Here is a 16,547-nt window from a genome sequence, read left to right as displayed (position 1 = left end):
TTAGCAACTTTATTCGAATATAATGCTGTAATTCCTGACCTTATTAGTTTTCATGTTGATGCTCAGACATGTATAATTTTACTATTATTTTTAATAATAGCCCTGCATGTTGACGCTGTACAAATTCATCATAAGTAACAGTTTTTACAGACCATACACTTATATCGAATGCTTATTGTGGGTGATTATGTGACCTTTATATTTATGTCCTTCCAAGAAAAAAAAAATCTGTTGTAAAAGACGCTGACTTGAAAGAGGCAGTTCAAACGGGTTTCTGAACATGTTTTCTTTATAATGGACTTTTTTCTTGTTTCCTCCTTTGTGTCTCCTGTTATGGTTTTGAAAGCATAACTGGAGACATCTAAGACTCAGTGCACAGATTGATACTTTCAAAGTGAGGCTGAAAAGAGAAAACTGCGACATGCTCCCTCTCTGAAGACTCAGTTTCATGCTGAATGTGCAAATGCATATTTTTTCGGGGAAGCGTGGGCGTTATTCGGAGAAGGGGTAATACCCTTGTTTCCGTCCCAAGGCATTCCCACGATGATAGAAGCTTTATTTTTTGCATTTCCACAGATACACACATACAGTTGTTTGATTTTTTTGATAGAAGCCCTACTGAAGACTGTCACCCTTTACCACAATGTTATATGCGATCTACTCGAGCATTTGTAAAACGAGTTGCATGACGCACCTCAATAACTTCCTTTACTCCCATAGAGACATGGCTGAAACTGAAACGACAACAGGTAGTGGTGAATGTGTCGAAATGGTAATTTTAATGCAAATTTTTTATGCCAACAGAGAGTGTATGTTTTCTTTTAGGCTAAAAAGTCACATCCTGCATATGCCCATTTGCATTCCCCACATTTTAGAATAACCGCTAATATTACTTTATTTTATGAATTTAGTCATTCCCCTTTACATATTCATCTCTTAATTAGAAAATATGAACATACAAATCTCTAGTTTATGTATTTTTATCTTTGGAAAAGAAAGTGGACAATAAATCGTCCCAGAAGTTATTGCGATAAACAATAATATTGTTGTTTTGAGACCATTTTCAAGTAATATAATGGTAATGGCACAATAATACAAGAACATGTATTCAGAATTTATTCAACTTTACATTCTATTGAACATTTAACACTTGAGAAGGAAGACATTTTAAATATCCAAAATAAACAAACAAAAACAACAAAGTAGTTGAGACCAAAGCACCAGATTGAAGACTTTTATCATCCAGTTTTTGCTAGAAAGAGAGATGCAAATGGAAGTTATTGATTGCCATAACACTTCCATCTTCATGCGTCATATTTGGTAGTCTTTCCCTGGAAAGGTGTATTTAATTTACGTCAAACATATCCGCCATTCTGGTGTTTAAATATGTAAATTTCGGCCCCCCTTTGTGGTTGCTATCTTTAAGCATCTTGCTGTATATTTTTCTGGGTGAACCTGCTTGAACAGTCAGACCTGGGCATGTTGACTAATGCAGCACACTGAACTTACATAGGCAAAACTCCTTCAAAATGCAAAGTAATGACGTGTCTATTATGCACACAGGATGTGATACCCCTATGTGTAACTTTGGGCATTTTGATTAGGAATAAGTGTGGGGGCGTTATAATTTATTTCTCATCAGAAATGACATGTTCAATTACACGTTACAGGCAATTTCAATTCGGTCTTCTGCTTAGTTTTAAGTGTTGATTTGTATCAGTCGTCAAAATCTAATCTGCAAAGACAGAACCGGCCCAAGGCATATGCGATTTATACGGGTGCTCAGTTCCCCAACACCATCAAGGGGCCTCCAAGAGCATCATTTTTTATTTTGTAGCAATAGATTGAATGTTTGGCATATTTAACACACCTGGTCCAAATTTAGAAAATAAAAGATATTAAACTTGCCAAACCTGTGGTAATGTCTGCAGACGTTACTTTCAAGTAGTTAAATTAATATGTCACACTTAAATGCCACTCTGCATTTCAAAATGCAAATTAATTAAAGTAGCCTTGCTTGCTTTTTTTTTTGTTTTGTTTTTTTGCTTCTATAAGATTAAAATCAATAACCATAACAGCCATAGCTAATTACAAAAATGCATGTAACATAGTAGATATGTTACATGCCTAGTGTAACCTAGAAATGATTACTAAATTATTAATAAATATTGGTACCAACAACTCTGTAGCAATAAGTAGGGTTAGATAATTGATGGATGTATGGATGTAAACTGTAAGGATGGAAAGATTGTGGCTACTGACAGATGACAGTGTAAAGTCATGACAGTGATGACTACTGGACAGTCTGTAAAGTTGATGTTGAGCTTTTTTTTTTTTTTTTTGAGAAATTTTGTCTGAACACACAAGAGAGAAGTGATTTTACTGCCTCTAGTTGTGCCAAGCTAACACTACATCCCCCTGGTCTCCTTCCTCACTGTGCCAGTAATGGATTACATGGATTTAACTGGTATTAATAAACTCTGTCAAGGTTCTTCAGCAAATTTACCAAGCATTTAGATCTTTGAAAGTAGTATCAAATAAGCCTTAACTCATTCTCCGGAAAATGGCTAACAGCTAGCAAACACAGCTGTTTGTTAGCACTCGACTTAATGCTTTCTGTCTTTTTGGCATTTACATTTTTTTTTTTTGTCACTTTAAATGTAATTGTTCAGCATCACAGCATATAACACATTAGGCACTAACATCTCTCTCCAAATATTCACTCCAAATATGAAGTAACTTAATATAACATTTTAATTTTTTTAAAATTCAGATTATTTTGATAGAAAGTTTAAAGAGACTTTATGGCCATGGTTAAGAAGCTAGCACTTGTTTTTTTTCACAGTTGTTTATGTTGGTTTTAACAAAGGTTCTCCAACATAAAGCGTCAGTCTTGTTGCCCTAAGATACCTATCTGATTGAGCCAATATGATAATAATCATTTACAGTGGAACCCTGCTGTTCTCAGGGGTTAAGAACCACAACCTCCCCCGAGTAGCTGAAATTCAAAGAAATTCTGTCGAGAGACCTCCTCTAAAACCATTAATTAGTGCCTTTTTCAATTGTTCAAACACCTGATATACCTTAATGCCTTAATACACATAGTGGAAACCCTCTTAGCACTACTAACGAAGCTTATCTCAGGGGGTGCTGTGGTGGCGCAGGGGTTAAGCACAACCCACATATGAAGGCCTTCGTCCTCGACGTGACTGTCACAGGCTCGACTTTTGCCGCATGTTTTCCCCATTTTCTCATTGCCATCTTTCCTATTAATTCACTATCAAATAAAGGGCATTAGAGTCAATAAAACCTTTAAAGAGAAAGCGTATATCAATTTTCAGAGGTGTGGCCAATCAGTGGCAAAACAATTGGATTGGCTATAGTGTCTGAAGTAGCATTATTTCAGTTTCCCAACTTGCAATTTTTGTTTAATCTTTTTGATATGCTCTACAAAAGTCTCTGACTACACAAATTTTCCATGAATACTTTGGAGTCATGTTTCACAGAACAGCTGGTCCTGGAGTAAGTGTCCACTGTAGTTCATTAGTTAGCTTGGTATTTAACTTGTTATACAGTTCAAATTTATAATAGAATATTGCTTGAGTAAAAGCAGGAAGTAGCCCGGTTTGTGATGGTAAAGTTCGAAAAGCACAGCTGAAACAAATTTATGTTAACCACCTGAAAAAGTTTTTTGTTTTTCTTTTCAGATGTGAGGGACATTTGAGGAAGCTCAATAAGTTCAGTTTTAAAATCCAAAATGGCTGTTTTACATTTATAGCCTGTGCAGTTATGTCTTCTTGACTTTTGAAGCCACCATGTTGGACACTACTGTAGTGCTAGAACATAAATGAGGGTGTTTTGTCATTGCTCTTGTTCAAAAGTCTATACAGAGCAAACATTTACTCCTAGAAATCTCCGGACCACGTCAGGTATTCGTACTTTAAGGATTAAAAATTGAGATTAAATGGATTCAGCCAAATGGTGGATTTTCTTGATTTTATTAGCCTTTTTAGTTCATTATTCTAAGGAAAAACCCCAAACATATATGTCCTTTGAGGCATACAAACAGTGATAACTGTGGAGTTTTTGCCTTTCTGAACAAATGTAGTGACTAATTTGGTACAGAGTATGTATTTTTTCTGTGCTCAGAAAAGCCGTGTACTGACCAACCAGGTCAGCAAGCTTCTCTGGTTTTTGTACAGTAACAGGTCAAACCAGAGAGTTCCCCAACTTCAAATTTAGACAATGACACAGCACCGTTTATGGAACACATATTCTATATTATTAAACTGGGGGGGAAAAGAAATGTTTGAGGGGGTGCACACTTCTGCAACTAAGGTTGTTGCTGGGTTTTTTTTCTTTTAGATTTTCCTTCTCTATCCACTTTGTTGGGAGAAGTTGTTTTAAACTAAATTATTTAAACTAAAAAATGGGTGTGGAAACGTTTTAAATCCAATGTTGTCCGTCCAGAGCTGATGCAGATGAGACAAGAGCACAGCTTTAGATTGGAGAAGTAATTAGAGTTTAAAATAGACACAGCTGACTATTAGTCACTCTTGCCTCATTTTTACCTTTCTCCTATTTTCCTCCTTTATTTGTGGCGCTCAAATGATAAATGACGAATGACATAGAGAACGGAGGGGGGAGGGGGGAGGGAGGATTGGAGAGTGATGTGTGAAAAAAAAAAAAAACACCAAATGAAGTCTCAGACTTTCTGATTCCACACTGTAGTGACCTGGTTACATATTTCAATCACCAAAGTTTCCTGACAGGCTCTGTGAAAATGGACAGGGGCTGACACAGAAATGCTGCGGCGGTGAGGCAAACCACAAAATCTGCTGAGCAGATTCTTACTGCCGTCTCATATTCTTCCGTTTTTTTAATTCGAGGAGGCCCTGGCCTACGTATTCCGATGCTGTAGGTGTCGCTAGTATCAGGTGGCATAAAGTCCCAAGCTTTTGATCTGATTATTCTGATTTAATTTGAACTACTTTATCACAATCTTTTTCTAAACCCCTCAGTAGAAGTCTGAAAATAAGTTGATGACTGGGGGGGGTTACATATTTTGTGCATGATTAATTTTTCTCTCTTTGTTCAGTCCTTTTTATATTATTTATTATTTTTATTATTATCTTTAGTTCTTTTGAACTTACCTTACTGTTTATTTTTTGACTTAGAGAATAAACTGCAATTAATAGAATTAATAAGAACACGTATTGTACACTTCTAAATTAAAGATCTTGACCGCCCCCATGTGGTAATAATCTAAACTGCAGGTAGTCAGTACACAGCGCATATTTAAACTTAATTAGAAATGTAATGTGTCTATTAAAACCATAACATAACATAACATAACATAACATAAAACTGTTTTCACATTGTAGCCCACAACCTCTCTGTGTTACAATGGAATTTCATGGAACAGACCCAGAAAGTGGTGGATAATTGTAATATAGATGGAAATAGAAATATTGTTTGCCTTTTTTTTAAATAAAAACCCATTGTTCAATTGTTTTCTGTGTCCCCACCCCTCTTTTAATATACTCAAAAATCTTTTGGAAATTTGCTACATTTGCAGTAAATCAACAAAAAATAAATCAATTAGAATAAAGCTGTGAGTATTAAGGCAATAGTTGGGTTATAAAACAGTACTCCAAGTTTTAAACATGTCACAAATGCTTTAGTCCATCAAACACTTGTTTCTTTCGCCCATCACTTTCAGAGACGACGGCAACATCTCAGGTCTCCATCAGGCGTCGGTCCGTCCATCACTGCCACAACTCCGACCCCGGGGCGCTACATGCCTCTTCCACTCTCTCTCTCTCTCTCTGTCACCTCTGCAGCCGCGCCGGCCGCCTTCGCTGTGAAGACCTGCTGTCACCATGGTGACTCAGCTCCTGTGATTCATTCTCTTTGGTGCTCTACCTTTGTTTTCACCTTCACTTCTTTCAGTTTCCAGCAGATTTACAGCAGGGATATAAACAGATTACAGACCACACAGTGAAACGCTGAAATTAAAATGATATTCAAAAAAGGAAAATAAAAAAGGGAGGCGGAGGGGCTTTTTAATCTGTGTGTAAAAAAAACCCATCTTCATCTGTCAGATTTACGATGATTTGCATCTGGTTGCCCTCGGGAGTATTGGAGTAAAGGGTTGTGACTACATAAGCACGCCACGCGTTTGTAAATTTTATTTGTTTCATGATGTTGAAATGTGTGTATCACTTTTTCTATTTCACAGTGACGTCGCTTTTTGTGTTTTTCACATAAAATACAGAGAAGTGGTTTTAGCTTGACAACATTTGAAAAGAGTATTTTACAAAATACAGCAGAGTAAAACTGTGAATTTATATAAGGGTCACACTTATCTGTAACCTTTATCAGATTAAAAACTAAGCAGAAACTCTTCTTAGATTAGAAATTCTTCCTAATAATCCTAAGAATTTCTTTCTTAGGTTAGAAAGAAATTTAAGAACTATTGAACACATGAAAAAAAGGGGATCTACAAAACGGCTTATCAAGTCAAGAAATCCGCAGAAATCTGTCAGTATTTAGAAAGCAAAGGTGATGGAGTATAAAAAGTTCCCTCTTACTGAAGTGTTGAACAGTGTCACAACTCTAAGAGAGAATGTCTTAATGTTGCACAACATATTAATAACAGTGGTTACAGCTTTGATTTAATCCAGAAGGAGAAAGCATCATTTCACCTAAAACCAGCTTGAGCCAGGAAGATTTCTGACAGAGGAGACTGTATTCACATTTTTATTTTTGTTATGAAAGCAATAGGTAACATGCTTAGCTGCAGTGGCATGTATGCAAGACTCATTATGCCAGACTCTGTTGCTGAAGAAAAACATTAAAAACTTATTTAAAATTTGCAGCAGAAACTTTGGACGAGCCAGTGAAACAATGGCAGAAATTTGTCAGGTCAGATGAGGCCAAAGCTAATCTCTTTGAATGTTATTGTTGTTGTACTGCTTGGATTTTCCAAGTTCCCAGCGGGAGATACACAATTCTCCAAAATGACAGTCTAAACTCATAAAAGCGGTTCATAGAGTACTGCACGACCTCTTTCGGTGAGCATAGTCCTTTTGACCGAATTTGTCTTAAGTGTTAATGACAGTTCAGTTTTCTCTATTTTAATTCCACTGCAGCCATTTTGGACACTAAATCTCTGGGTTTCACGGTCAGAATTCCTGCGTTTTTATTGAGGCGCCGACAAGCTTGGAAAATCCTATAAAAACACTCCAGTTGCTTGCAATAAAAACATAATATTAAAACCTTAATTTTGTTTTTGTTTGTTTGTTTAAATTATTCTGAAAAACATAAACACTTTCATTAAAAAAATTAACCTGTACAATTTAGTCTTACTTTAAGAATTATTTAAGTAAAATCTTTGACGCTATTGTCTGAAACTTCCAACTATTACAGGACTTGGCCAAGCCCTAAATAATCCAGGGTACAACAACATAAATACGTATATTCAAGTGTATGCTAACAACGCCTTCAGCGCGTGCACAAACTGTTAACCTTTCAGACTCTAGTGCCTGGCTCTACAGGACAAAGGAATAAAAACTACAACTCCCCACCACTCCGGTGACGTATCTTACTTCTAATGCCGGCAGCTGATTGGCTGTCATATGTAGAGTCTGCTGTGATTGGTTGACGGTGGCCATGATAGTGTGTCCAGCTGGGAGAATGCAGAAGAGCGAGGCTGGCTAACCGGCTAGCAGTCTGAGCAGCATTTCCCCTCTTTCCTGGAGGGGGGCTAAGCATAAAGGTACGGCCTTTGCCGCGCCGTCAATCTCGGCTGTTCTGATAGCTGCCATGCCGGTCCACTCACGGGAGAAGAAAGAAAGCAACCACGAAGAAATGGAGGTGGACTTTCCGGAGCAAGACGGCAGCAGCACAGACGAGGAGGACACGGTTAGCTCGTCCGTGTCTGAAGATGGAGACAGCTCTGGTAAGACGAACAGGCCCAAAACACCAATATACACCGAAATTAAAATTAAAATTGCATAGGTGTTTTTTTGCATATGTTGCTAAACAAAATATGTTTTTCCAGCTTTGATTTGTAGGAGTCAGTAATTTAAGGAGTAGGTGGGGGTTAATGAGAAAAACAGTTGATGCGAGGTGATGTCAGACTTGTGATGCGTTCACGTTCACAGAAATGGATGATGAGGACTGTGAGAGGAGGAGGATGGAGTGTCTGGATGAGATGACAACACTAGAAAAACAGTTCACCGACCTGAAGGAGCAGTGAGTTATTACATGTATATAGTCAGAGCAAATTGAAGATGTTTGTCACCTCTTTATTACTGTCAAATGGAAGGAAAACAGTCAATTCTGAAAGGTGTGGTGTGAATTTTAATTATTTTCCTTAGTCCTTTGCAGGTAAATGTCTTTAAAAGTAACCTTTAGTGTTAAAGTTTCTAATTTTTAGTGGTTAAAAATATGAGAGCAGTGTAAATTATCTTCCAATTATGCACTAGCTTTTGTTGATCCAGCACATGAACACAGCCACTTGCACTAAAGTTTGTGGATGTAGCATACAAAACAAAACATGCACTGATAATAAATCTGCCTGTTTTCTGCCTCTCAGGCTGTACAAGGAGCGCCTCAGCCAGGTGGAGATAAAGCTGCAGGAGGTGATGGCCGGCTGCGCCCAGGAGTACCTGGAGCCTTTGGCCAACCTGCAGGAGAACATGCAGATCCGGACCAAAGTAGCCGGTCAGTCGAAATGAGGAGGGGGGTTTTCCCACCTTCAGCGGCTGCTAACCTCAAACAGTCTAACCGCATTCATGCTGTATTTCTAAAGGGATCTACAAAGACTTGTGCCTAGAGTCGGTGAAGAACAAATACGAGTGCGAAATCCAAGCTGCTTGCCAGCACTGGGAGGTGAGAGATCAAAATGCGCTGGAAAGCTGGAAAACGTGCATATTTGTCAGCTTTGTGAGGCATGTTTTGAAGAAATAGTCAAAGTTTTGACCTTTTTGTGTTTTTGCAGAGTGAGAAGCTGCTGCTTTTTGACACGGTGCAGAGCGAGCTGGAGGAGAAGATACGAAGACTGGAGGAGGACAGGCACAGTATTGACATTACCTCAGGTAATAACAAACCACCACCAGAATAGTTGTACTTTATGTACATTTATTTTAAATTGGGGAAAAATGCAGCAATCCAACAAATTATATTTCAGAAAATATTTTATTTACTTGTAGATACAAATGTGTGATATTCTGTCATAGTGTTTTAAGCCAATATTAAGGTTCTGTGCTTCCAATACCATTGAGTCTCGTCAAATTTGAAAAATTTGCGAAGCATTTCAGATGACTGGTCCAGGTCAGGAAAGTTCCCTGACAGAAAAAAAGTCTTTATATTGATGCTAATTCAGTTAGTGCCTTTCCTCCTCACAGTTTAGCAAACTTCACATGTATTTGAGCTTTGGACGTCCAGTTCCACGTGTCTTACCATCCTCCTCGCTGTGCAGGGTGGAAAGATCAATGTTGGTTTTCGTCGATAAGAGTTGGACCTCTGTGTCGCATCTAATTAATATCCCAGGAAAACAAAGGTTCCTAGGAAACCTTGACCAATTTAAAATAGAGAAGTAGAGAATGGGAACTGTCCTTTCTCTGCCTTGGTGGCAAACTTCTCTGGTTCTAGTCATAAAGTTGTTTTATCTTTCCTCTTTGCCCTCCAGAGTTATGGAATGATGGACTGCAGGCTCGGAAAAACAAGAAAAAAGATCCCTTCTGTCCTGTCAAGAAGAAGAAGCCTGTCGTCGTTTCTGATATCCTTTCATCCTTCTCTTCGCTCATTGCGCTCCTCTCAATATGTCTCATGTGAAGACCGTAGCTTTTTCCTTAGCTTTAGCTGTTTCTACGGCCTTATATTGTTTACATGCTGCAAGACCTGGATATTCTTGAAGACTGGACAGCCATAAGAAAGGTAAGATCCTAAAAGTGGACAAACATCACAGGCGTGAAGGCTTTCTGATCTCTTCCTTTCTTCCTCCCTCAAAGGCGATGGCGTCCTTGGCGCCTCATCGGGTGAAAGTGGATGGTAAGAGTCTTTGGTTTCAGTCAATACCTGGCAGAGCGCAGACATCGACCCAAGCTTAACGCTGGAAGGCTTCACTCAGTGCTTTGTACTTTTGTTTTTTTCCTTTTTGTTTCACTGGAAAGTCCCTGCAGTGAAACCGGACAGACATCACCATGTGGCGCGCTCCGAGGAAGGTCGGCTTTTCTATGACAACCAGTGGTACTGCAGGGGACAGACCATCTGCATCAACAGGAAGGACGAGTTTCCAACCAGGTACGATGGGGAAGTGTTGAGTTGGTGAGCAAAAAATAACTAAAACGACAAAATTTGGGGATTTTCTGATTGACCTGAGGTCAGAATACTGCCTGTCGTCTTGTATTAGCCACATGCCGATATATATTGATCCTCCTCCCAATCATTAAACCAAAGCAACCTTTGTTCTTCTCCTATATGTGATTGAAAGTCAGAGACAGAAGTATAGCTGCAGTAGAAAAGGTGAGACTTATTCACCCGGCGCTTGCTTATTATTCAAGACGGCTAACCGTACGGTGCAAAAACCACGGTTCACATGTTTCATCTGTGATTGTAGGGATTAAACTTTTCATGCCGAGAGTTCCTACAGTAGAGGAGATGAAGCAGGTGAATGAGGAGCTGCTAATTCCATGGAAAATAGACAAAAGACGTCACTCGATGAGTTTCCATTGACAATACAATATAATTGACATGACGCCGGCTTCGCCCCCATGCTGACGTAGAGCAGTCCTCCCCAAATCAATCCAGGGCTTTTGTCAGCAACTGACCAATCAGTGTTCCAAGTACAGTACTCCAACAACATTCACAGTATCTATCAAAGAAAACACGCTGCAGTCAGAGAGATTTTGAGGAGAATAATGGATAATCACGGTCTAAATTGTCAGTGGGAAATATGCAATCCCCACAGCCGTTACCTAGAACGTGTAGAGGGTAGAATACAATATATTACATTTCCAAAACCAAAAAGGAGTCTGGAATAATGCAAGAAATGGATTGTGGATTGCAGCCCAGCCCACGTCCAGTTGAATGAAACTGATGGACGGGAACTACCACGTTAGTCAGCACCACGAAGGTAACCGGTGATAAACATCCCATTTTTTGACATACCACCACTTACTGATAGCTCCCTGCTAACGACTCGAGGCTGACGGCTCAGTGCTAACGACGCAAGACTGACGGCTAAGCGTCAAATAAACACAACTCAGTTAAATTAAAGCGATGCTAAACATCTAATCATTTCCAGATCAATAAGTGAAGGTAGTTATGCTGGATTTTATGCGTGTAGATTCCAACGGTAGCTCTGGCAGCATGAAAACAGACTGCACTAACTGCTATATTGGCATTTAAACATCATTCGATGCTACTGTTCATTTCTAAACATCTTCCTGATGTTTAGATGTTTCACAAGCCGGTATTATTTAAGTCATTATTCACCCATTTTGTACGTGCAAAGTACGTCCAACAGCGTTCACACTCACATCCAATCAGACTTTTTTTTTCCCTTCTTGGGCTTCATCGTTGACTTCTCCATTATTTCCTGCTAATAACCTTATAGACCTGATTTGGACTAATTAGAGAATTTACTTGCCTGCCATCTTTGCCTCAGTGTTTGTTTATAAGGCACAAATGACTCAAAAAATGTCTCAGATTACTCATTGAGGTCCGTTACATCTGCCATAGCAACAGTTGGGTTGTCGGAGGACAGTTCTACTTCCAAAGGGGGCGGGACTGACGTCAATTGGAATTAAATAAATTTGCTTAATGGAAACACAGCAATTTTTAAAAAAAACTCACGTTTCTTTGATGAGATGTTTTTTCTCTAAGATGAGGTGATTTGTTTTTGGCTTTAAGATAATCGGTGTGTTTTGAAAAACCTCAATGGAAATACTTTTTCACATCACATGAGTCACTTTAGCAACAAACAGATGTTACTACTGGCAGAACTAACGAAGACCATAACAGGAAGTGATAGGAGGATGAAGGTGTGCCAAGTTTTTTTTTAACAACTTATTGTGTAAACAAACTTACTCATGCATGATTTTATTTATTTATTTTTTTAATATTATTTGTTGAAAGCACCACGACTGCGAAATTGTGGTTTTTCAACAGTGGAATATCAAAACATTGTTTACCCACATTTGCAAAATGTGGGTAAACATTATATTTGATCAGAACGCAAAACATGAGAAATCAATAAATAGTCCCTCCAGAAATTCATGCAAAAATCAACAGTTCCTGGCATTTTTTGTGTTGGTGAACAATTATGAATTCATTGCAATTTTTACACAAAATGGCCAAAAATGTTGGGTTAAAGTTATGCTAACTCGCACCTGCAGATGTCAGTATTTCTTTCTTCTGCTGCCACAGACTTAGTTGATATCAAGTTATAGTCCGTGATCGAGTTATTTCAGTTCTTTGAAGAATAAAAATGTTTCTGTGTCCAGTCTATCTGCTTCTTAGTTTTTCTCATTTTTTTTCTCCTACATGTAGATTTTGGAAGGAGTTTAATAAGGAAAGCTTATTATTTATGAAGAAGCAAAACAAAATCAGTGATTTTGATTGCAAAAAAAAAAAGAAAATCACAAAAACATTTGTAAAATCCTGGAGGAACTGAATAAACAATGAGGATCCTAAATAGCCAGGATGCTCTGGTTAGCTCATTTGTGGTCGGGTACCTTTATTTTTATTTTGAAACATTAGCATTGACTGTAGCCAACTGGGATGTAAAATAAAAGAAGCTATAAGACATTTTTATTTTTTGCTCGTCTTCCTCTCAGGAACTGTCACTATCTATATTCAGAGGAAGCAGCGTCACGATGCAGTCTCCATAAACCAGGTTTTTACACATATCGTAAACTCAGGACCAAATTATTGCAAAGTTTTTACATTTCATTCTCTCTTTAGGGAAGCTTATTGTTTTTCTAAACATAAACAGCAGAGATCCTTCATTTCCAAGATACCCAGCCAGAATAAACTCCATTCATGCTGCGGAAAATGTAGCTTCATTTTCAGATGGTCATTAACGTGTAGATTAATCATGTCTGAATGGTTTGATGCACACAGTAAAGGAGCAGAGCTAGATGAAATACTGCTACAGTTTACAGCACAAACTGTGAAATAAAACTGCAGTAAAATGTTCCTTTGGATTCATGAAACTAGTTATGTAAGATCAACACGTTCCCACAGAACCTCTCGCAACCTTCTGTTTGAAACGCGGCGCTTTAGCTCTCCGTTCCGCTCAGATTGACAGCCGACAACTCTAAAAGTGCTTGTGAGAGCGCTGTTTAGACTTCGATATGTGCTCAACCTGTGATTAAATGTGCGTTAGGCGAATCCATGTGGAAAATGAACAGCAGAAAACCCGCCGACTAGAGCCAGGGCATGTCTGAAGCATCCATGGGAGAAAATCTGAGCTCTTGGATAAACAACAGGAGAAACGTAATGTGGCCATTTTGAAAACTATTCACTTCCTCACAGACATTCCTCCTTAGATAAACACCCTGTTGTCCAGTTGGATTTCAGGGATCGTTCTTCAGCTTGTCTCTCTGTCCAAATATGGTCACATGTGGCTCCAGGAAGATAAAATCAGCAATGCAGCAATTAAACTTAAATGTCAAAAGTCATGCCTTCATGGATTTATTATACACTATGAGACAGGCTTATGTTCCTCGCAAAAATAATCGTACACTATCACCTTTTCCACATTTTGTCTCATTATTTATCATTTAATCAAAGTTTTGTGGGATAGACCAACACAAAGTTGCAAATTCTTGTGAACCAGAAGGAAAAAGATTCATATTTGAAAACTTTTGATTTATTACAACAGGTTTAAGTCATTCGAGCCTGTAGTGGCTAAAATGATTAATCACTTAATGAAACAATTGTTAACTAATTTAGTCGTCGATTAATTGTTAACTGGAGTATTCAGTCTTAAAGAAATGGTCTGCTGAAAAAAAAACCCTCATATTCATAACGGTAATTAAGTCAAAACTGTACAAAAAGTTTATACATTTTGCATTTAAGATAAAATTCACTCAGTTCAGATTTACTAAAGGAATGTAAATTTTGTCGCATTTTAAGCAATAAGGTGTTTATGTTCTTATTGTGTATTAGTTGTGTCTTTTAATGTATTTCTAATAGTTTAAAAAATGCTTAAATTAAAAATCTGTAGAATTGTTATCCGACTGTCAAAATAATTGATTAATCAGTTGCTAAAATAATTTAGTTGCAAGCCTTTTTTCTATTCTTTTTTTTAAGATTCTCATTTGTCAGACACTTTGAAAACCTTCAATAATTTACGTTCAGCTTAGTTGTTTATCTTGTTCTCACTTAAAATCACACATGGTGATGTTACAAAATTTGAGAAAGTTTCAGCAATACATTTTCAAACCACAATCATAAGACTGATGATACATAGAAAAACATTTTGTTTATTATGTTGGGTAGTAAATATTCCAGAGAATGTGAGCACATTGATGCTTTTTGCAGCTTTGAAAACCAGTCAAATCCCCAAACACCAAAAAATGTTGGTCCAGATCCGACATTTCTTTTTTTTTTCTCTCCTGTAATCATGGCAAAGTTTCCGGTGGTTGTTTCCCCAACGATGGAGGCTGAGCATTTAATGGGGAAGTGACTGTCTGTGGTATCACATGCTAACGCTTCGATGTGTGTGTGTGTGTGTGTGTGTGTGTGTGTGTGTGTATGTGTGTGCGTGTGCGTGTGCGTGTGTGTTCTCACCCTGCAGCGCCATCATCACCACCATCAACAACGATGAGGTGTGGTTCAAGCGGCTGGACGGCACCAAGTCCACCATCATCACCACCATCAACAACGATGAGGTGTGGTTCAAGCGGCTGGACGGCACCAAGTCCAAGCTGTACATCTCCCAGCTGCAGAAAGGCAAATACACCATCAAGCACTCCTAGAGGAGGCAAGAACAACACTTTAACACCCCCCGTCTCCCCTTCCATGTATTCATCTCCGCTGTGTCTTTCCTCCATCTTACGTCTCTTTCCATTCTACCACACACAGTGTAAACGCTAACACACACACACACCTACCGACGCTCTCTGTACGAGAGGATCGTCCGTGTTCACGCGCGATCCAACATGCCGTTTTCGCAAAGCGTCATTTTTCTCTGGAGCGGAGATCAATGCGAAGTGCTGCTAATGAGAAACAAGTGGGGGAGGGGGGGGGCAGAAACTAACTGTGAAGCGCAAAGCTCAGTCGAGTGCCTTTCCGGGACGGGACGCCGCCGCTGACGGCTGGTGGGAGGGAAGGAGGGAGGGAGGGAGGAGGTCTTGACCCATCAGCGCAGCGAAGCCTTACTCAGTGCTGCTTTCGCCACCAGGAGGACTGAAGCGGGTCAGTGAGCGTGTGGAAGAAAAACCCTCTGAACTTGAATTTCATGCTCGTAGAGAAATTGAGTTAGAATCTTATTTGGGCAACAAACAGTGTCATAATGTTGAAATCAACTTAGAAACCTTTGTGTTAAATGACCTCTAGATGTTTTTAGTGGGACTTAACCTCATTTTCTTTCCTCTAAGCATTACTACCCCTGTATATAGTTGTGTTTTGTGACTCTTCCTTTCGTCTCGTAATGTTGCCAAATGGCTAATGGTACCTCCGCTTTGCGATCAAAGAGGTGGAGTTAAAAATGAGGTTGCATTTCTGTGACCGGATGTGTAAAGCTCAGTGCCATTCTGCTTCACCTGCTTCGCTCTCTTTCCTGTTTTACGTCATCGTCTTTGTTTAAACTAAAAAAATAATCAGATCTGGACAGAGTAGGTAAAAATACGGAGGATTTAAAAGAAAGAAAAATGTATGATTCATCCGTCCATCCAACCTACCTGTGTACATGTATTTGTTTCTTCAGAGCTTTATCTGACTTTGCTTTGTCTACATCAAGTATTACCTGCCAGAAGTATTGAACTGAGGTATTTGTGCATAAGTCATAAGAAAAGTTGTACAGGAAGCCTAATGTGGCTTTTTCTGACTAAAACTTTTGACAAAGTCTTTTCATTTGTACTGTTTTTTTTTTGTTTTGTTTTTTTTTTACTTAATGCATCATGATTTGTTGTACATGAAACAATCAAAAATAAAAATCTAAAGTCATGCATATGCTTGTATTAATCATTGAAGATTGAGTAAAGCAGGGAGTCTCAAAGGTTTACAAATGAGTATAAAAATTAAAGTGGTCTCTTTACACCTGACAGATCCAAAGCCGTGTCAGACGCCACAGGACACCCTCTTAGTTTTTAGTTGTGATCCGATAAAAGCACAAGGTAGTTGCTTCTATTGGTGTAATGATGCCTAATCTTCATTATCAGCTTATATTCCATGTTCAAGGTGGACTTGCACTTGAAGAAGATTCTGTGCTTTGCAAAACTCTGCCAGCATCATCTAGCTAAAAGCTTCTTGATTTCTTTTCCACATTGCAGCTGAAAACAATTTATTTATGTAATACAGCAGGACAA

The 16,547-nt window shown here is 38.6% G+C and overlaps 1 protein-coding gene across 1 annotated transcript; it reads left to right on the top strand.

Moving 5' to 3' along the window:
* Positions 1-7,695: 7,695 nt before the first annotated feature.
* Positions 7,696-16,188, top strand: LOC103149666 (breast cancer metastasis-suppressor 1-like protein-A). The gene is made up of 10 exons (XM_016680123.1): positions 7,696-7,963; positions 8,169-8,259; positions 8,603-8,730; positions 8,819-8,898; positions 9,008-9,104; positions 9,698-9,787; positions 9,881-9,945; positions 10,020-10,059; positions 10,182-10,311; positions 14,816-16,188. The coding sequence occupies exons 1-10, from the start codon at positions 7,828-7,830 to the stop codon at positions 14,994-14,996; spliced, it is 1,038 nt and encodes a 345-aa protein (XP_016535609.1). The 5' UTR covers positions 7,696-7,827; the 3' UTR covers positions 14,997-16,188.
* Positions 16,189-16,547: the final 359 nt, after the last annotated feature.

This window comes from Poecilia formosa, unplaced genomic scaffold (genome assembly GCF_000485575.1).
Source record: "Poecilia formosa unplaced genomic scaffold, Poecilia_formosa-5.1.2 Scaffold233, whole genome shotgun sequence".
Taxonomy (NCBI): domain Eukaryota; kingdom Metazoa; phylum Chordata; class Actinopteri; order Cyprinodontiformes; family Poeciliidae; genus Poecilia; species Poecilia formosa.
The sequence above is the reverse complement of the archived record's forward strand: the minus strand, read 5'-3'. Positions and strand labels throughout refer to the sequence as shown.